General features: G+C 40.3%; 2 protein-coding genes across 7 annotated transcripts in view; one reads left to right on the forward strand and one right to left on the reverse strand.

Moving 5' to 3' along the window:
* Window positions 1-11,699, forward strand: part of LOC111235389 (RAC-gamma serine/threonine-protein kinase) — a 49,858-nt gene extending 38,159 nt beyond the window's left edge. Inside the window, exons 9-14 of the mRNA XM_022763844.1 lie at window positions 1,261-1,383; window positions 2,191-2,319; window positions 8,006-8,220; window positions 8,741-8,828; window positions 9,414-9,516; window positions 10,368-11,699. Coding sequence (XP_022619565.1) covers window positions 1,261-1,383; window positions 2,191-2,319; window positions 8,006-8,220; window positions 8,741-8,828; window positions 9,414-9,516; window positions 10,368-10,453 — 744 coding nt within the window. The 3' untranslated portion in view covers window positions 10,454-11,699. The remainder of the gene's footprint in view (window positions 1-1,260; window positions 1,384-2,190; window positions 2,320-8,005; window positions 8,221-8,740; window positions 8,829-9,413; window positions 9,517-10,367) is intronic.
* A 2,217-nt stretch (window positions 11,700-13,916) lies between these two features.
* sdccag8 (serologically defined colon cancer antigen 8) overlaps window positions 13,917-21,178 on the reverse strand; it is a 69,193-nt gene continuing 61,931 nt past the window's right edge. For all 6 annotated transcript variants that reach the window (XM_022763843.1, XM_022763842.1, XM_022763837.1 and 3 more), the window contains 2 exons: window positions 16,167-16,293; window positions 13,917-15,865 (listed from right to left, as the gene is read on the reverse strand). In XM_022763843.1, the coding sequence (XP_022619564.1) occupies window positions 15,827-15,865; window positions 16,167-16,293 (166 nt within the window). In that variant the 3' untranslated portion in view covers window positions 13,917-15,826. The remainder of the gene's footprint in view (window positions 15,866-16,166; window positions 16,294-21,178) is intronic.

A 21,178-nucleotide genomic window follows, 5' to 3' on the forward strand; every position in this document is an offset into this window, starting at 1 on the left:
CGCCAGGCCTGAACAAACACACACACACAGAAAACACCAGCACACACACACATACTTAGACAAACACACACCGCAAATTTTTACCTCAACGGACGAATTGTGACCACACATACCACACAAACCTGGACACACACAACCCATTACAAACCTGCCACAGTCACAGCTGCCAGTACACTGATGAAGGCCCACCTGTCGTGTTACCCCCCTCTCACTGCATCACTCCACACACACGTATGCACACACACACACCCCCACACACACACACACACACACGCACACACACACACACACACTCTCACACTCACACGACACACACACACCATTTGAGCAAGGTGGTCTGCGAGCATCACTCCAGCGGCCATATGCAAACCTCCCTGAACAATTAATGGGGAGATGTGTGCCCCTTGGCCTCATGGGTAATTTGTACGACTTGACTGGTGCGGCACAGCAGGCTGGTGTCATTTTGGTGCCACATGTGTAGCAGTGTGACAGTGACAACTTGACAACTGACGGCTAGGGAGAGATATTCGAAAGGAATGTGAGGCGAGCGATTAAAAAAAGCAAGACAGAGGAGAGACGGGAGGTCAAGGCACCTGGGAAAAAAAACGAGTTGTGGACTCTTTAAAGTAGGAAAAAGAGCCTCTTGCCAAAAACAGAGGGATGGATATGAGAATGGAGTAAATGAAGACGGCGGCTCAAGGGGCAAGGCCAGTTAGGCCACTAATGAGTGATGCACTGGAGGCAGTTGGGATGGGAGGTGGGGTGGGGTTGTTGGCGGCAGTGCCAGCGGCGGTCGGCCTGTCTTTAACTAGACTGGTGTATTGATTAAACCCTTGATTTGGCCCCCGTCGCCAAACTCCACGCCAGCACTGTGCCAACCTAGCCCAGAGGGTAACATGGAAGAGGGATGTGACTGTGTGTGTGTGTGTGTGTGTGTGTGTGTGTGTGTGTGTGGTGAGGGGGCTGCTAGATGAGGCGCCAGCTGCCGAGTGCCTCCACCCGCCCTCCTCCGAGACACCCCCCACCCCCACCCAACCCCTCTCCACACGCACCCCTCACACACTCACTCCAGCTCACCCTCCCCTCCACTATCTATCATCTCAATATGGTGCGGGCAGCCAGTTTGTGTTGTGCTAATTTCCTCCAATAAATCAGTAATTATTGCTGTGCCGTCCCTGCTGTCTCTCCCCCCTCTCTCTGTCTCCCTCTCTCTTCCTCTAACCCACTCTTCCTCTCTTTTCCTCCCTCCTTCTCCCGCAGCTGTTTTTCCATTTGTCCAGAGAGCGGGTGTTCTCAGAAGAACGCACGCGCTTCTATGGCGCCGAGATCGTCTCCGCTCTCGACTACCTGCATTCAGCCAAGATTGTGTACCGGGACCTCAAGGTAAACAGAAACAGAGAAGGGAGGCTGGTTGGGGGGCATGGATGAGAGTGATCAGATATTTGAGGGAAAACTTTTTTTTTTTTTTTAAGCCGTCCCCCATCTCTCATGTTTCCACAGTTTTTTCTTTTTTTCATCCAGGAGGAGAAGAGTGGCTCACGATGTTGGGTAATTAAAGAGAGGGACAGGGACGAGCTCACACAGACATAAAGCTGTAAAGAAGTGCAGGAAGCAGAGGCAGGGAGGGAAGGAGGGAGGGAGGGAAGGGGGTGCTGATGCCACAGAGGTAGAGAGGTAGATGGCTCTGTCTGAGTGTCTGCCTGGCAGCCTTGGCCCCAGCCCTGCTCACAGCAGCCAAGAAAACAGAAAGGAGAAAAAGCTGACAGAGAGCGAGAAAAACACTTCAGCCATTAAAATTAAAAGGTTGAGTGGCTCCACTACACGCCTGAAGTTTAGTTCCCTCCTCTGCTTAGAGTTTATGTGTCTCAGTGTGTGTATTGCCACTATATGGGGTAATACAATATGGTTTTCCTAACCTGCCTGCCTCTCCTCTCCTCTTCAGAGCAGTAAAACCTTGACTCCATAGTACACAAAAAGTATTTTTCAATTAACGAAGCAGTTATGTGTGTTGATTCCCAGTCACAATTTTTCAAAACCTTTGACCAAAAGCTCTTGAGATGAATTCAAGCCAGTTCCCCAATAAATGCATTGTCAGGCTTACAGTTTTCTCTACTGTTTCCACTGATTTGTGACATTTTTATAGGGAAAGTTGCATTGCGGGAATTGCTGTGTATTTTGTTTCCGTTCCAGTTGGAAAACCTGATGCTGGATAAAGATGGCCATATTAAGATCACAGATTTTGGTCTCTGCAAGGAGGGCATCACAGATGCTGCTACCATGAAGACCTTCTGTGGCACTCCAGAGTACCTTGCACCAGAGGTAACACTTAATTATCTTCTAATCTCTTTTCTTTTTTTTGTGTGGTGTCCTTTTGATCCCATTTTTTAAAATTTTTTCTCTGTTCTCTCTGCCGCTCATACCTTGAACTGCTCTTTATCTTCATGAAGATGTTTCTTTCATGACTTTAAGTAATTCATGATCAGTGTTTTTAAAGATCTGTGTTTTTCTACTTCTTCAGTCTCTCTTTCCCTTCTTCCTTTGATCTTACTACCATTTCAAACATGTTTACATTATGTCGCCCCATTATACCGTAAGTTATGAGTGCAAGAGTAGCACAAGCTTTCATTCTTGGGTCCTTAACATAACCACCCCATGAAGTACAATGTAAAATTGAATTTCACAACAACTACTTATAGAGTAGAAAAATTAATACATGAATAAGTAAAAGGGAGCAGTAAAAGAAACTCTTTGGTGAGCGTGTATGCTGTTATGTCAGTAACGTTTTTGTTAACTTTTATTTAGCATTAAATATGAGCTAAATTTTACAGAACCAATTCACTTTTTTGGCACTGACAATTGCAATATATATTTTGTTCAGTATGGTAGTTTGATGCCTCATGCAACAAAATGACAGAACAAAATCAACATCCAACTTGAATTGATGTGTTATATGATATTCTGCTCTACTTACAGTACATCATAGATGGCTTCAGAAGACATCTTTGATGAATTTAGAGTGTTTAAACACATGAGACTGATTATGTACAGTACATATATTTTGGTTATTTTGTGAACATAAAATTGGCTGAGGCTTTGTAGTACATAAAAAGCATCTGTGGCATCCACAGGCAGCCTATGTATCGCGCAGCGTTTCTGCACTGCTCAGGGTTCCACCAGGACGGCCACTGTGAACTGTGGGACTCATGTTGCCCACTGCACAGCACCTGTTTCTCTAACAACAGCCCCAGCTGATCAGTTTAACTACCAGGATTATTACTGATCTTTGATAAATGGGCGGTAATTTCATAGAGTACACACAAACACACTACCCTTGAATCATGAAGTGATGCAGGTACTCTCTCACAGCCCTATACCCATAATACCCTGTGTTTTGTAATGATGTTTGAAACCCTCTTATAGTGGAATTTATGTATGTACATTTTCATTTACAGATTTCACAGGCGAACCGTTTCCATAATATCAGGGTGAACTGTAAATATGAAGCTTGTGCGTGTGAATGAGGGTGTTGGATGAATTGAAAAAGGGCAGAGCACAGCACTCACACACACACACACACACACACACACACACACACACATATATACACACAGACACATAGACACACACACTACATTCTTGTAATAATTTTTTGCAGCCATCCTCTGTCCAGCCATCAGCGCTGCTTCATTCGAAGGCCAGCAGATCAACTGGCGGGAGCGTTGCAGGACTGTGGGTGGTGGAGACAAAGTGATGGAGATGTGGAGATGAAAGCAGGAGGGGAGAGGCATAGTGTATATCCCACTTGAAAAAGTATGGAGGACAATTTGGCGCAGCATTTTGTGCTTTTTTTTTTAGAGTCCCTTCCTTTGCGTGCCAAAAGCTGATTGGAGGCTGTTGGTTATTTTTCACAGGATGTGCGTCTGTGTGCGTTTATGTGTGTGTGCGCGTGTGTGCTGTGTGTGTGATTGCAGTAGAAAGTGCAGGCTAAAGCGAGGCAGATGGCGGCAGATGGGCGAGGTTGGAGGAAGGTGCTCGGAAAAAACCTGGAAATCTACACCGCCGCCACTCGCCCGCCCGCTCGCTCTGCTCGCCCGCCCGCGTGTAAAAATAACACAGTTTGCTCGGAGCCAAGTTACAGAGATGCAAAGTAGCCGGGATTAAAAAGAGAAAGGGGGAGGTGGGGGTTGAAGACAGAGGAAGATGAGAAGGGAGAGAAAATATTTCAGGGTTACAGGAGTGAAATTCAGACAGTTCCTGTGTTTGCCGTCAGTGAAAAGGGCAGATGAGAAGTGTATAAAAAGGGTTTGTGTCTGCTGTGTGCCTGAAGGAAGTCATGCACATACTTCAGCAACATAACACTGTAATGTGAATAATTCTTTAGCCAAACTTTTAAAGCATTAGATTGAAGTGTTGTTTATTTCAAGGACAGTCAAAAATAAAAAAAGATTAATGTGAGATTATTGAACAATAAGCAGTATAAGGTCCTTGTAAAGGGATGGAACAGGATCAGAGAAAACACATGGGGAGTGTTTTTTCTCTGTTTTCTCATATTTTTTGTTTTTGACACATTTCCTTGTGGCTATGTTTTTTTTTTTTTTTGTTGAAAGTGTTGAAGGGGATGGATTTGGGCTTCTTTCCATTTATTTGTATGTGTTTGTTTTTATTTTGTTTGCATGTTGTATATGTTGGGCATTGTGATGTTTTTCTTTTGTTATTGTAACTGTAAATGTTTCATGAACATAGCAGCATATTCAGCCATTTGTAAAACAGTGCAAGATAGTCAGCATAAACCAATATCCAAATGACGGCACTTTGGAGATAGAAGGTCTGTGTTTGACACCGACAATATGTGAGTGTATGTTCACTGTGAGGTGTGTGTGTGTGTGTGTGTTTGTGTTCCCTGCTAGGTATCTGGGCTGGTAGAGCCACAGGCTGTGTGTGCCCATCCCGTCCCATCTAGTGCTGTCCAGGCTGCCAAAGCCCTTGTCCCATGAACAGCTTCTAGCTGCCACATGGCTGTCCCAACAGGGACCAGGACAGGACAAGACCTTCTCCCTCATGACTGCTTTTAACCAGTTCTGTCATCTCCTCTCCTCTCCTCTCCTGCTGATTTATCATTTGTTACATCTTCTCTCTTGTCCTATTTATTTGTCCTGTCTTTTTCTTAAACACACACACACACACACACACACACACACACACATATACACACTCCCATCCCTCCATGCCTACGGCTGTGGGGCAGCATTCTGGCTCTGTATGGATTAATCTGCTCCCTGCCTGCAACCGAGCTGCCACCACTTTCTTTGGTCCCAGGACACACAGAAACACACACACACACACACACACACACACTGAAACACATATACATATACATGCCCAACTGGACAGCTTTCATTTGTATAGATTTCTATACTTTATTTTGTACAAAGACTCAACACACAGTGCATTCAGCCCTGTAGATCAGCATCGAAAACAGCCTTGTGAGCAGCTCTGAATTTCATAAACTGCACACTGTCTGTGCGTTTGTGTGTGTGTGCATGTGTGTGCGTGTGTCTCCTCAAGCTGCAGGGACTGAAACCACACCAAACATCTCCTAGTTTGCCTCACTCTCAAAACTTTATGAATTTGATGAGGACGGATAAATATTCCATCTGCTGTGTGTGTGTGTGTGTGTGTGTGTGTGTGTGTGTGTGTGTGTCTGACAGTCTCCCAGCAGTCTAAGCCAGTGTTATCCCTCCAGCCGTACCAATCAATAGTATATCTGGAGCTGGCGGCGCACTTCGTTCCCCCAGTTCTTCTCTGCAGCTGCCAACAGGGTGACCAGCTTAATGCACACACACACACACACACACACACACACACACACACACACACACACACACACGCAGACACATACAGACACATTCACACATAAAATAGCGCTCATAAGTCTCTTATTCACTTCCATGCACATGTTGACTTGCACAAACTGAAGCAGCCGCCTGCATCATTAGCAGTTTAGTGTCGAGTGCATGAGCTCAGCCAGTTAATGACTTTCTGTGGTATTGAACTGCTGTGTAAACCTGCAGGCAGCTGTTTGGTGTTTTCTCTCACCTGGGCTCGCACAATGAGATTTAACATGATTTACAGTCAGGGTTGTAAAACAGACACTAATTAGGAGAAATGTTAGAAGAATAAGACTTTTCTACCTACCCTTTATAACCCTTCATTATACTGCGGTGATTGTAAATTACAGTAACTCTCTCAGTTGTTGCTGTTCTGGGCTTTAAGATGCAGGATTCCTGCTCTGCAATATGAAGATAACATTGAATACGCATCAGTGCCTGAAACAAGAACTTTTTGGCTCCTGTGCGAGAGATGTTTCACCTTCTGTGCCCATAAAGCAATAGTCTGTTTGCTGATGATATCATTTTCATTATATCAAAAGTAGTATCATAAAGATTCATCTGGAAATAGCATACTTGCAGTTTTGACTCCAAATATGAAATTTCATTAGCTCATGTTATATGAGTTAATGAAACATGTCATACATGTCATATCTCATATTTAAATATCCATGTGCCTGAAATCTGTTCAAATGTTACAGGTGTATGTCAGTGTGAAACATCTTAGCACAAGTACTTAAATATTGAGTAAAATTTCAGTATGATTTACATTTGAGTGATTTGTGTTTTACTTTTATTCTGCAGTTTGGAGTCTCTAAGTCTCTATTCTAGTCAAACTAAGCTGTTTGTGTATTAATGACATCTGCACTATCTGCATCTGCCACCCATCTTGCTACTGCTAATGGCAGGTATTAGTTCAGTCCACAGTATATTGTTGAATCATTTGATATTATGACATTTGCTGTATAGTTTCATCGTGCAATTTTATAATAGTTGTGTCAAAAACATGTTTTTGTGTGAGTATGTTTGTGCATGTTTACATTCATGCGTTAGTGTTTGTTGGCGTGTGCTCACGTCCACCGTGCCTGGTCCATTATTAACAGTGAGTGAGATGTTATTATTATTGGCGAGATGTACAACATATGCTGTTCTGGCTGCTCTCCAGCCCTGCCTGTCTGTCCGTCAGTCACACACACACGCACACACACATACACACGTGCAACACAAGCATGCATGAATACATGTACACTCATCATGTTAATAAGCTTATTATGTTAATGAGCAACAGCACCTGAAATGCCTCAGTTTCTGTGTCCCTTTTCCTCCTCTTCCTCACTCCTCCAGAGGTGAACGAACGGGCGCATGTGAGGATGAAAGAGAAGGAGCAAGCGAGGGAAGACATGATTAGAGGATGGAAAAAGCAGGATAAGGCAGGGAGGACAGCGTGAGAAGAGCAGTCAGGGAATTGGAGCTGTAAGGCAGCCCAGACACAAGACTTTGATATGGGAATGACTTCTTTCACAGCACATCTTTCTACACACACACACACACTCACCCACACTCACAACATAGCGGCTCACAGCACACTACCTGTGCTAGCCAGCTTGGAGGGTGGACCGGCCCTGACCCGTGTTGCGGGCTGTTCCTGCCTTTTCCATCCAGGGACGTTCCTGTCTGTCCCTGCCAGGAGAGCGTCAGTGTGCCAGGGAGAGCTGGCAGGGACCAGAGGGGCATCTGGTGGGCCACGCCAGCACACTGACTCCCTTACTGTAACAGGGGCCTCTGAAGACCTGCCGTCCCATGATGTTTGCCTCTGTATATGTGTGTCTGTTTATTAAGAAAGGGGGGCTACCATCTACACCTCAGCCCTTGTTATTTGTGCAGCTGCTTCTGTTCATTACAGGCAACTTTTACTGTTTTTTTAATTCATCCCGTCAGCAAAATGGCATATTGACTCTTCATGGCTGTGTTTCCTTGCTCATCTGTCTCTTCACTGAATACCTTGGGCAGTGTATATAGTCCAATAAAAGTAGAATAAAAGCAGATGTCCAATAAAACAAATGGTCCCATTTAAGTAAGCAGAACTTGTGTATCTTGTGTTTCTTTACTCTCCTCAGGTCTTGGAGGACAACGACTACGGTCGGGCGGTGGACTGGTGGGGTTTGGGTGTTGTGACGTACGAGATGATGTGTGGCCGACTGCCGTTCTACAACCAGGACCACGAGAAGCTGTTTGAGCTCATCCTCATGGAGGACATCAAGTTCCCGCGCACTCTGTCAGCCGACGCCAAGTCCCTGCTGTCCGGCCTGCTCATCAAAGATCCCAACAAACGGTATGTGTCCTGGGTTAATGTCCTGTCTGTATGCAAAGATGTGAACAGATGTATGGTACAGACAAAAATGGCAAATATGAACATGAATAATTCTTTCCTCTTACATATTAAATCTCTTCATACCTGCATAAAAATCAAAAATTCTCACATGCTTTTTCGGTGAACACAACCAAAAGCTTTACACACAAAACTGTGAAAGGGCACTAAAGGTGCCATAATGTATTATTTAACTGCACACTGACAGCAGTAAACAGAAGAAAACCTAATCAAATCAGTATTTAGTGCGACCACCCTTTGCCTCTAAAACACCAGGCCTTTCCAAGCATCTTGAAGAACTTGCCACAGTTCGTCTGTGGACTTGACTGTCTCGGTCTGTCTCTTCATGTGATTGCAGACTGACTCCATGAGGTTGAGATCATGGCTCTGTGTTCTTGTTGGTTTAAATCAAATGTTCCTTCCACTGATCTGTTGTCTTGTTTTATTACCTTCCTCTCGGCTCCTCACCTCTCCTCTCCATTAGGCTTGGTGGAGGACCAGATGACGCTAAAGAAATAATGAGACACAGTTTCTTCTCTGGCGTTGACTGGCAGGACGTCTATGATAAAAAGGTATGGAGCAACATGATGGTAAATCCATATGTTCACATTTTGTGCATTGCAATTGTACAATGAATTGTATTTCTATAGAGGGTCAGGGTTAACTAATGTCACACATGAACACTCATGATGTGCGCATGAGAACAGACAGGCAGCTGTATAAAACTCAGGACATTATGAAGAGGTGTGACCTCGTATCCTCGAGCTCTATCAGCCTGTGTGTTTGCTCATATAACACCACTGAGTGTGAATCAGGTCCTGTGAGGCAACACCTATAGCATGTTAGACAGGTGCTGAGCTCCCTCTTTTCACTTTGCTCTCTTCACCCCTCTCTGGATTACTCTACCATCTTTCCTGTTCTTTACCACGTCCTCTCCTCTCCTCCGTTTCCTCTTTTTCTTCTTTCCTTACTTTCCCTCTTCTGTCTCCTCCCTCCTTTTGCCCACCTTTCCTTTCTCCTCTTTCCTTTTCTCTCCTCTCCTCCATGGAATCTGGTGTCCTTCAAGCAGCTGCTCTGTAGTTTGAAACAGTGGTAGCCGGTGGTGTTATTGTCCTCTAATCTTTCCGCTTTTTGTCCTCCTCACCTCTCCATCCCAGCTGGTCCCTCCCTTCAAGCCTCAGGTGACGTCAGAGACGGACACCAGATACTTTGACGAGGAGTTCACAGCCCAGACCATTACAATCACTCCACCAGAAAAATGTGAGTCTCTTCTGTCTCTGCCTGCCTCTTCCTCACACATGTACACACAAACATATGCCCCTCATCAAAACTTGACAAAATCTCACTTTCGCGTTTTACATAGCTACAAATATTCTCAGTGAAGAGAGAAATATAGAAATAGACAGACTGAAAAAGTGAATTCTCTGTGGGCTGTTTTTTATCAAGTGCTTTGGAGTTCAATATTGAATGTTACTGTTAAAGTAGCACATCCCGCCAAACAATAGATGCACTGTTTATGATTGAGTTGATATATTAAATTATTTGGCCACACACTCAGTAGATTTTCCTTGTGAAGCAGCTGATAGTGATAAAATGTTACTCAATTAAATAACTGCAGTTTTAAACAATTTATTATCACCCCCTGTTTTTCTTCAGGTGAGACATTTCCACTTCAATTAACTGGGGGAACAAACACTCAAAAGTGCTGTTGTCTGTTTATTCAAGTGTCTCTGTAATAGTCCCCAGGCCACATGCAGCTCTTCACAGCCTTTTGAGTTGAAGATACCGGTTTCAAAATGTTCGGCACTGAATTATGTATGAGTGGAACCAATGTGTTTCTCTGTGCTAATGTGAGGTTCCACTTGTTTTGTAGGTCGCACATCAGTTAGTAAGCAGGAGATTGGCACATCAAAGACACACTTGTTAATTGAATTGTGTTCTGTTTAATTCTGCAGTACATCACCACTACCTTGCCTTCTAATGTTGAATTTTTATTTTGAGATCACAAAATTCAACCTGGCAATTCACCGATTTCCTGTTTGATTTTTAGGACTTGAATGAAAACTGACTTAAAGTACGTCTGAGTTCACTTCTCTCTTTCCTTTTATTAGTTGACGAGGACGGGATGGACTGTCTAGACAACGAGAGAAGACCGCACTTCCCACAGTTCTCCTACTCAGCCAGTGGGCGGGAATGAGTGGTCCATCGTCATGGTGACATCATCACAGCTGGTCTCTGAGGTCATCATTGTGGGACAAAAAGACCCACAGCTTTGGACCGACCCAGAACAACAGTGACTTGAAGGATTTTGCCCTTCTCCTCCTCTCCTCTTCCTCCTCCTCCTCCTCCTCCTCCTCCTCCTCTCTTTTTCACCTCTCCACTCCACTTCTCCACTTCATATTTATTTATTTTTGTGAATCCCTTTTTACAAAGAACTCCCAGGCAAAATTACCCTCGAATCCTGCACTGAATCCCTAGGTGATCCGAGCTGTGATGTGATCAGTTACTATGTAATGTCCCTTTAATGAAAGGAGCATCACCGGTGGCCTGCTGTGCTTTGACACGTGTCGGTCCTGCCAAACTCTAAAAACAAACACTTCTGATCAAGTTAGATAACAGCTGATGCATTTTTACGGAGACATTTCTGTGGCTTCTTATCCGTACGAGGGAGATACAGCATTTTAAGTCATTCAAACCCAAACTGCCGTTACCGGTTGTATCTCAGGCTTTTGCAAACAGATACTCAGACTCAGCGAGACACTTGGCTCTGATTTCAAACCCTCACATAATTCTGGGATTGATTGAGGCTGCCTGACATTGAGGAAACAGTTGTCATCAGTGAGCAGAATCCTACACACCTCATGTTGTCGAACAGGATTTGACTCAGGTTTTGCTCAGTGCAATTCATTATTATTGTTGCTGCTATTTCAACTACTACCACAACTACTACAGGTACTACTACTCCTACAACTACTAAACTACTAAAACCCGGTGCTACAGTACTAGCTTAATGCTGCAGGTCATTATACAGGCGCCAGCAAAGCATCAACCACCTGTATTAACGTCTATGCTTGTACAGCCGCAGAAAAGGTGTTGCTACTACTTCTAATGTACAACTACTACACGTCAGCTCTGTGGATTAAGATGATGATAGGATGTCCAGTTTGTGTGTGTGTGTGTGTTTGTGTGTGTGTGTGTGTGTGTGTGTGTGTGTGTGTGTGTGTGTGTGTGTGTGTGTGTGTGCGTGCGTGCGTGCGTGTGCGTGTGTGTGAGGTACTACTATGGGTTTGTGTTTAAGATCGCACCTCAAAGCACAGCAGCTCAGGAGGATGAAGCTCCCAAACCATGAGCTTTACTACATTACCCACAATGCAGTGCAAGGTGGTTGATTTATTCAACACCGCAGAGGTGAAAAATGAGAGGAAAACAGTTGGTTTGAATGTGCCCCCCCCCCTCCCTCCCCAAACAAAGCGTTTTTTTTATTTATTTCTCAACTGCAAGTCCCTGAGTTTCAGTCTCCTCTGTCACAAAAGGGAAAACAAAACCGAAACGGTACTTGTGCGTCAATGATGGAAAAGCTTTACTGTGACATATTGTTATCATGGGAACCACACAGCTGTACCTCTCTGTGTTTGTGCAGGAAAGGGAAACTGACGCAGGAACAGATTCACCACAGAGTGAAAAGTTCAGGATGTTAGGATGGGCTCTGTGATAAGAAGAGAGAGAGAGAGTGTACAGGTGAAAAGCTCCACGAATGATACGATATGAAATATTTATAATGTGATAATTTATGACATATTGATGAGTGAGGTAACAGCTAATCATCTGTTTCCTGTGAGTTTCTTATGAAGGATTTAAAAAAAAAGAAAAAAAAAGATGTTATGATCTGTGAGGAGGTATGCATCAACAGTTATGGGTTTACACCAATCACAGCAATGGCTATAATATATATATGTTCTATTTATTGTTCTACTCATCGGTTTTATATTTAACTTTTTCTATTGTTATTACATTATTCTAGAAAAAAACTTATTTCTTAGGGCTGAGAGGAAAAAAAGGCACCTCAAGAAACAAAAATGGCTGAAGAATGTAGGAGGGAAAGCAGATAGCCTTCCTGCTCCATTGTTTATTTTAATTATATTTTTGTGTTGTTTTGTGACCAAAATGTGACAGGACGCATTAAAGACAGATGATAGTTTACTGAGAGCTTTAAGAACATAAACTAATAAGAAAAGGAGAGGTTTTCCTTCTTCAACTTTATCCAGATCATCCCACAGGTGTTTACTATGAAGGCTCATTTCACCTGATTGGATATTGATACAAATGTCCCCCATATTTAATCTTAACACTGGTGTGTGTTGGTGAAGGCTGAGCCAGAGTTCAGAGAGAGAGACGACGTGGAAGTTGAGCAGAAAGAAAAACAAGTGCAGCACAGATGTCTGAATGTAAAGCAGTAAGGATGGGAAAAAAAGTGTAAGTGCTTCTGTAAGTGTGTCGAGACAAGACTAGAGGAGAAAGTTGGAAGTGAGGCAGAAGAGTGGTTGGGTATGAAATGTGAGCTTGTGAGGTCCGTCTGCGTTTCTGTCAGTTCGTTGGATCCTAGATGAGACTCTCCTCTGTCTTTAACGTGTCCTGTCATTTCTCAGGTCTGGACTTTGTTTGCGGTTGTTTTGTCGTCACGTCTTCCAGTCTGACCAACAAGATTTAAAAATCCGGGCTGGGTAAGCCTTACGGTTTAGCTCAGAATAAGTCAAAAACATTGACATGCAGCACTTCAGAGTAAAAAAAAAAGACAAGAAACCAGGAAATATATTTTTAAAAATTTGAAATCTCAACAGCATCATGTGGAAGACGTCTCCGTCAATATCTGGATGACATGGATTAAAATGAGAGCACCAGTGGATGTTCTCTTATTAGGCATAGAAAATTGTATTCCAATATATTTATTTGAATGTTTTTATTATTATCATTGATGGATAACTTGAATTTCTTTTCTATTTAATTTATTTGATGTCATTTTGTTTTGGAGTTTAGCAGTAAGGGGGTGTAGTCGTGTTTCACTCTGCAGTTTAAGTCTTCAGAGACTTTGTTCTAAAATAAATGCCTCCTTCTTTTTTCTTTACAGATATCTCTTATATGACACATTACCTGTTTTCCCGCTGCTCTTAAGTCCATATGCTTTACTCTTGCACATCCATTAAATTGCTATTAGCTAGCAAAAGCGCTTTATGGCACAAAGTATAAAAGGATGGCGCTGGCCTGCATGCTGTAGTCCTCCTCTGTCTGCACTACTAGGCCTGAGTCAAAGTGGCACTCAGAACTCTTATGAAAAATACTTCTCTGTGATCGATTGAGCCTGTCTGGCACAGCCGAAGCAGCCGAATAGTTCAAAATCAGTACAAATCCCACCCAGCTGGCACTCTCCACAGGCTCAAGCAAACACTCCCAAGTATTTGGAAGGATTTCAGCTTTGATTTGACCCAGGTCTGCGAGCAACTGAGGAGTTCTAGCTGTATGTGCACGCTTAACGCCAAAATCATTAGACACCAGAGTTCATAAAATACCGCTTTGTAGCTTTGGCCACAGCACTTTCACATCCATCACTTTTTATATGATTCAGAGGAATCTGATTCTGCTCTGCTTTAAAGGAAGATTTTAGCTTTTTTTTTTTTAAGTTTATAAGAAAATGAGGATTTTTAAAGCACATCTCCCCTCCTCATACAACCGATAGCTTTGATGCTGCTCTGATGTCTAGAGTTGGCAAGACCTGGATGATTGTGTCCCACATGCCAGAGACGAGTCAGTGTATCCCTTCAGAGTGGGCTGTGAATGAGGCTCAGTGGGAATTTTCAGGAAGGTGGTCATTGTGTATACACTCAAAGTTTGGAAAAATCCACTGAGCAATCATTGCAACTCCAATGATGCCACTGACTCATTCGTCTCTCACATTTTGAAAAGTTTTCCCTCCAGTGAGCCTCCAACTCTCCTTATTCAATCCTCTCCAGATTTAAGTTCATTTAGAGGGAGCAACAATGGCAGAGGCTGAGATCGTAAAGAAAAATAAATGTTTTCCTCCGACTCTAAGTGGAGAAGGTGGAGTTTAGTAATCCTCTTCATCGATGTGGTTTTTCCCTTAAAGACTATGAGCCAGTTGTGGGCACGTCAGTCAGTAATTTTACTTTGTCTCAGTTGTTGTCACCAAACAGAGGTTCTTAAACTGGATGCAGACATTCACTTTGGGCCTCCTCACAGCTTTACTGGTGCCCTCGACTGGTGTGACTCAACATCGATATCTGACGCTGCAACGACAGTGTTCACTCTTAAAGCTGCTGCTGTTTGTACTGTACATCTATCACACAACAGATCTGACTCCAAGAGTATTTGAATAATATGTAAAATCCTTTCAAAGACCTCAGCTGCTCTGTATTGATCTCACCCGTTGTTAATGAACCAACAGCATCAGCCAAAAATCACAAACTGCGATCCGCCTGGTGTTTAATGCAGATAATAAGTAAACGGCTCAAGTGTTTGGAAGGATTTCTGAAAGTATTTGACCTCATGTCTGCGACAGAATCCCTCCCCTCTCTTCTCTCTCTGGTACTAGTCTGCTATCATCATGGTTATTAACATGAACAAGCATGAGATGCATTTATTTATAAACAGCAAACATACAAATATTACAAAGTGTAAAAGTTTTAATTTCATGTCCATGTCCATCTACTGTAGCTTTACAGTTGTGTGAGACATTTGTGGACAGCTTCCAGCTGTTCGCAGAGCGGGCCATGTTTCCCCGAAGCACTGTAATACTGAAGTCAGCTCTGCTCTGCGACAAGTCAGTGGAGCAGAGATGATGTTGACTCTGAGACAGTGTTGGGAAACACAGCAGATCCAGAAAGATTCACAGAAAAGCAGATCAAACAGCCTTTTTCTGTCCCTCATGCTGTCAGGATGCAGTGCTGCTGGCCAGTGAGGCCGCCAGGATGTGAAAACAACAAATTACCATCAACATGAAGCTGTTTTTTACACTGTACATCCTTAGTATTTTTACACATAAAATGTATATGATAGGGATGCACATTATTTTCCTTCTTACAGACGGCTTCAATAAAGCACTATGTCAATCTGCAGTAATGGTGTCGACTTTTTGTTTCATTTATAATCTGAACTTTCAGCTCGGTTAAAATGAAAAAACATGGTATCAGAAAACAATGTTCAAAATTAAGGGTTAACTGTTTTCCATTTAAAAAATTAGTTCACATTAAGGCTGTTCCAAAGGCTGATTAGTGCACCAGTGATTTTATTTATTACATTTGTAAAAGAATTGAAAGTTTAATGCTTAATACATCATCCTTGTACCTGTAACCGCTCAATACATCACAGTAACAGTCAAATGAACTGAAAAAAATGATTTTTCATTTACATAAGGTTTGTGACACAGTTTGTTCGTGTCTCCCTGCACATTGACATCAGTCAAAAAAGAAAAACAAGAATTTGTGTTCTGTTTTACATACAAACTGCAAAGCAGAGCAGTGGTGATGATGAGGAAGAGGAGGAAACAGGGAGGACAGACTCATGTGGACAGGGTATCGACTCGTCTAGTGTTGGGGAGCTGGAAAGACAAACACAAACACTTTATCAGTAAACCTGGCATGTGAATAACCAGCACACGTAACATCTCTGATAATGAATCAGGACAAACTATAAATCAGACAGGATCATTAGTCATGAAGGGACAAACGTCTTCTCACTGATATTAACTGACAACTATGAAGTGCTCCTGCAGAGAAACGACAACATCATAAATTCATCTGGTAACAGCAGTGAGTCACAAACACACTGTGTGTTTGTGTGTGTGTGTGTGTGTGTGTGTGTGTGTGTGTGTGTGTGTGTGTGTGTGTGTGTGTGTGTACCTCTATGCGTAGGTTCTGCATCTCCTCGGTGAGTGTGTTTCTCTCCTGCATCAGCTGGTTCTGTTTGGCCAGCAGCTCACACACCTGCTGGGCGCTGCTCTGACAGTGACGGTCCAACTGCTGCAGCCTGCAACACACACACACAAAGACACATGATATTGACTTATACTGTGTGAGAAGAACGTACCCTCCTGGCTGACAAAAAACCAAATGTTGTAAATATTGAAAGAGCGCTGGATCCACAAAGAGCTTTTAATATCACTGGACTTTGTGTTGATCAAATAATCAACACTGTCTACATGAATGAGACAGCAGTGTGTGTTTTATACTGTGAGTACAGACGTGCAGAAGGAGGTGAAGCAGGAGCTGAAAGACAGTGATGATCTGATACACCGAATCAGTATCATGGATAATACAACTCCAAATGAACTGATCAGATATTGGCCAGATGTGACTGATCCACATACTGCTGTCGAAAGACTGTGAGAAAAATATGTTATAAAACAGCACAGGTAACATGAGCACAAAAGGCTGTTTCTGTATGAACACCTCCGCTACAGCACATTATCCTCCTCATCTGTATAGTTTTTTTTATAAATAAGTTAGAGAAAAGTTTCAGCTGATATCCTGAGAAAATCTAAATAAGGAGAGAAAAGAGAGAGAGAGAGAGGGGCTTGATGCTACTGAAAAGCACAAACACAAATGTGTCACTGTCACAGAAAGGACTTTGGCAAAACATGGATTGGCCTGACATACGCCAGCAATAATTGAGTGAACTCGGTCGCACTATGTTTGGAGTGAAGTCATATTAGGTAATTTCACAGTGCCTTTCAAGAGACTATGTCTCCAAGACAACACGTTATTGAAGTTTGTATGACATTTTTATGCATTACTATGCTATGACTTTTTATGTAATATTATACTATGACATTTTATGCCTTACTATAACATGACGTCTTTTGAGATTTTTATGCCTTATTATACTATGACGTTTGTTGAGATTTTATACCTTAATAAACTATGACGTTTTTTGAGATTTTTATGCCTTATTATATAATGACACGTTTTGACATTTTCATGCCTTATTATACTATGACGTTTTTTGACGTTTTCATGCCTTACTATATTACGACGTTTTTTGATGTTTTTATGTCTAATTATTTATGACGTTTTTATGCTTAACTATACATGACGTTTTTTGACATTTTATGTGCCTTACTATAACGTTTTTTACGTTATGTCTTTTATATTATTAGAATATGACTGACGTTTCTTTGACGTTTAATGCCTTAACTATACTATGACATTTTTTGATGTTTTCAATCGCCTTACTATTAATACTGACGTTTTTATGACCTTACATACTTATGACGTTTTTGGTATATTTATTGCTTTATCTATACTATGACGTTTTGATGTTTTATATGCCTTGTATACTATGAGACTGTTTTTTTGTCGTCTTTCATGCTCTTCTAATATGACGTTTTTATGCCTTACTATACTATGACGTTTTTATGCCTTACTATACACTGATGTTTTTTTGACGTTTCATGACTTACTATAAATATGACGTTTTCATCTGCCTCACGTATACTATACGTTTTTTTTTGCCTAAACTATACTATGACGTTTTTTGAGTTTTTAATGTCCTCCCTTACTATACTATGATGTTTTCATAGCCTTAACTTACTATGAATGGTTTTTATGCCTTACTATACTATTGATGCTTTTTTGGATGTTTTTCATGCCTACTATAATATTTTTTTTTTTTTTTTTTTTGTTTTTTTTTTGTTTCTTTTTTTTTTTTGTTTTTTTTTTTTTTTTTTTTTTTTTGACGTTTTATGCCTTACTACATGAATGAGTGTTTTGGACAGTTTTATGCCTTATTATACTATCGACGTTTTTTGATGTTTTTATGTCTTATCTATATTATGACGTTTTTATGCTTACTATACTATGACATTTTTATGCCTACTAGTACTATGCACGTTTTTTATGCTTACTATACTATGACGTTTTTGACGTTTTCATGCCTTGAAATAATATGGACGTGTTTAGTGCTTACTATACTATGACGTTTTTATTCCTTACTATACTATGACGTTTTTTGACGTTTTTCATGTCTTATTATATATGATGTTTTTATGCCTTACTTACTATGATGTTTTTATGCCTTACTATACTATGACGTTTTTATGCCTTACTATACTATGAACGTTTTTTTGACGTTTTCATGTCTATTTATATTATGATGTGTTTTATGCTTTACTATACTATGACGTTTTTTATGCCTTTACTATACTATGACGTTTATCATGCCTTACTATACTATGACGTTTTTATGCCTTCAATATACTATGATTGTTTTTTGACTTTCAACCTTCCTTAACAATGACGTTTTATGCTTACTATACTATGAATGTTTTTGACACTTTTTTTTTCATGCCTTACTTAATATGACCGTTTTATGGCCTTACTATACTATGAACGTTTTTTACGTTCTTATGGCCTTACGTTATCTATGACGTTTTTGACGTTTTCATGCCTTGTCTAGTACTATGACGGTTTGAATGCCTTACTATAACTATGACTTTTTTATGTCTTACGTATACTATGACGTTTTTTGAACGTTTTTAAGTCTTATTATATTATGACGGTTTTTCCCTTTACTTAGACTATGACGTTTTTTGACGTTTTTATGTCTTACTAATTATGACATTTTTATGCCCTTACTATACTATGACGTTTTATGCCTTACTATACTATGACGTTTTTGATTTTTTTATGCCTTACTACACAATAACGTTTTCTTGACATTTTTATGACTTCTCTATAATTATGACAATTTTTATACTTACTATACTATGGATGTTTTTTGACGTTTTCATACCTTACTATAACAATGACGTTTTTATGCGTACTGATTACTAATGATGCTTTCTTTGACGTTTTCATGCCTTTTCTATACTATAGTTTTAATGCCCTTACTATACTATGCACTTTTTATGTCTTACTATAGCTTATGCACGATTTTTGAAGTTTTTAAGTCTTATTATATTATGAGCGTTTTATGCCTTAACTAGACTATGACGTTTTTCTGACGTTTTTTGTTATGTACGGTGTAGCTGGCTATGGTGATGCGACTTACTTACTTTGTTACTAACTGGTTTTTAATGCCTTACTATACTATGATGTTTTTGTACGTTTTCATCCTTACATAATAATATGAACGTTTTTTATGCCTACTATACTAGTGACATTTTTGACGTTTTGATGCTTAGTCATACTACTGACGTTTCTTTCGACGTTTTCATGCCTTTCTATACTATTGACGTTGTACAATGCCTTACTATACTATGACTTTTTTATTTTACTATACTGATGGACGTTTTTTGAAGTTTTTAAAGTCTTATGTATATTATGACGTTTTATCCTTACTAAGACTATGACGTTTTTTTGACGTTTTTATGTCTTACTATATTAATCGACATTTTATGCCTTACTATACTATGACGTGTTTATCGCTTACTATTACAATGAAGTTTTTTGGACGCTTTTATGCTTACTAATACTATGACATTTTTATGCCTTACTTACTCATGACGTTTTTATGCCTTTACATATACTATGACGTTTTTGATGTTTTTATGCCTTACTATACTATAACGTTTTTTGACATTTTTATGATCTTACTATATTATACATTTTAACTTACTATTACTATGAGTGTTTTTGACGGTTTTCCCTACCCTACTATCAACATGACGTTTTTCATGCCTTACTATACTAATGATTTTTTTTGACAGTTTTCGTTTGCCTTACTATAATATGACCGTTTTATGCCTTACTCTACTATGACATTTTTATGCCTTACTATACGTGACGTTTTTGACGTTTTTTTATGCCTTACTATACTATTGATGCTTTTTGACCGTTTTCATACCCTTACTATAATATGACGTTTTTTAGTGCCTTAACTTACTATGACGTTTCTAGCCTTACTAACTATGAACATTTTTCATCCTTACTATACTATGACGTTTTTATGCCTTACTAACTTATGACGTTTTTTATGTTTTTATGCCTACTATACTATAACGTTTTGTACATTTTTTATGACTTACTATTTATGTACATTTTATACCCCTTACTATAACTATGATGGTTTTTTACGTTTTCATACCTTACTATAACATCGACGTTTTTATGCCCTTACTTACTTGATGCCTTTTGACGTTGTCAATACCCTTACTATAATATGACGTTTTTATGGGCTTACGTATACTATGACTTTTTATGCCTTACTCCTACCTATGACGTTTCTTTGACGTTTTCATTGCCTTACTATACTATGATGTTTTTATGCCTTACTATAACTTATATGTTTTTTGACGTTGTTCATGCTTACTGAAATATAACGTTATACCTTACTATAACTATGACGTTTTTTACTGCTTACTATACGTATGATGTTGTTTTTTGACGTTTCATACGCTTCACTATAATGACATTTTATGCCTTACTTGAGTTATTATGGCCTTACTATACGTAACGTTATTTGACGTTTTTTATGCTTACTATACTAAGATTGTTTTTTGACATTTTCATACTTATATAATATGACGTTTTTATGGCCTGACGTATACTATGATGTTTTTTGACGTTTTCATGCCTTAATAACTATGACGTTTGTCATGCCTTGACTATACTATGACAGTTTTTATGCTAAGTATACTATGATGTTTTTTGATCGGTTTTCATACTACTATAACATGACGTTTTTTAGCCTTCACTAACTATGACGTTTTTATGCCTTACTATACTATGATGTTTGTGGACTTTTCATGCCTTACCTATTACCTATGACGTTTTTAGGCCTTACTATACTATGATGTTTTTTGACGTTTCATGCCTTACTATAATATACGTTTTATGCCTTACTATAATTATGATGTTTTTGGACGTTTGCATACCTTACATAATATACATTTTTATGGCCTTACTATGAACCG

The sequence above is a fragment of the Seriola dumerili genome, unplaced genomic scaffold (assembly GCF_002260705.1).
Source record: "Seriola dumerili isolate Sdu_G_001 unplaced genomic scaffold, Sdu_1.0 BDQW01000478.1, whole genome shotgun sequence".
Lineage (NCBI taxonomy): Eukaryota > Metazoa > Chordata > Actinopteri > Carangiformes > Carangidae > Seriola > Seriola dumerili.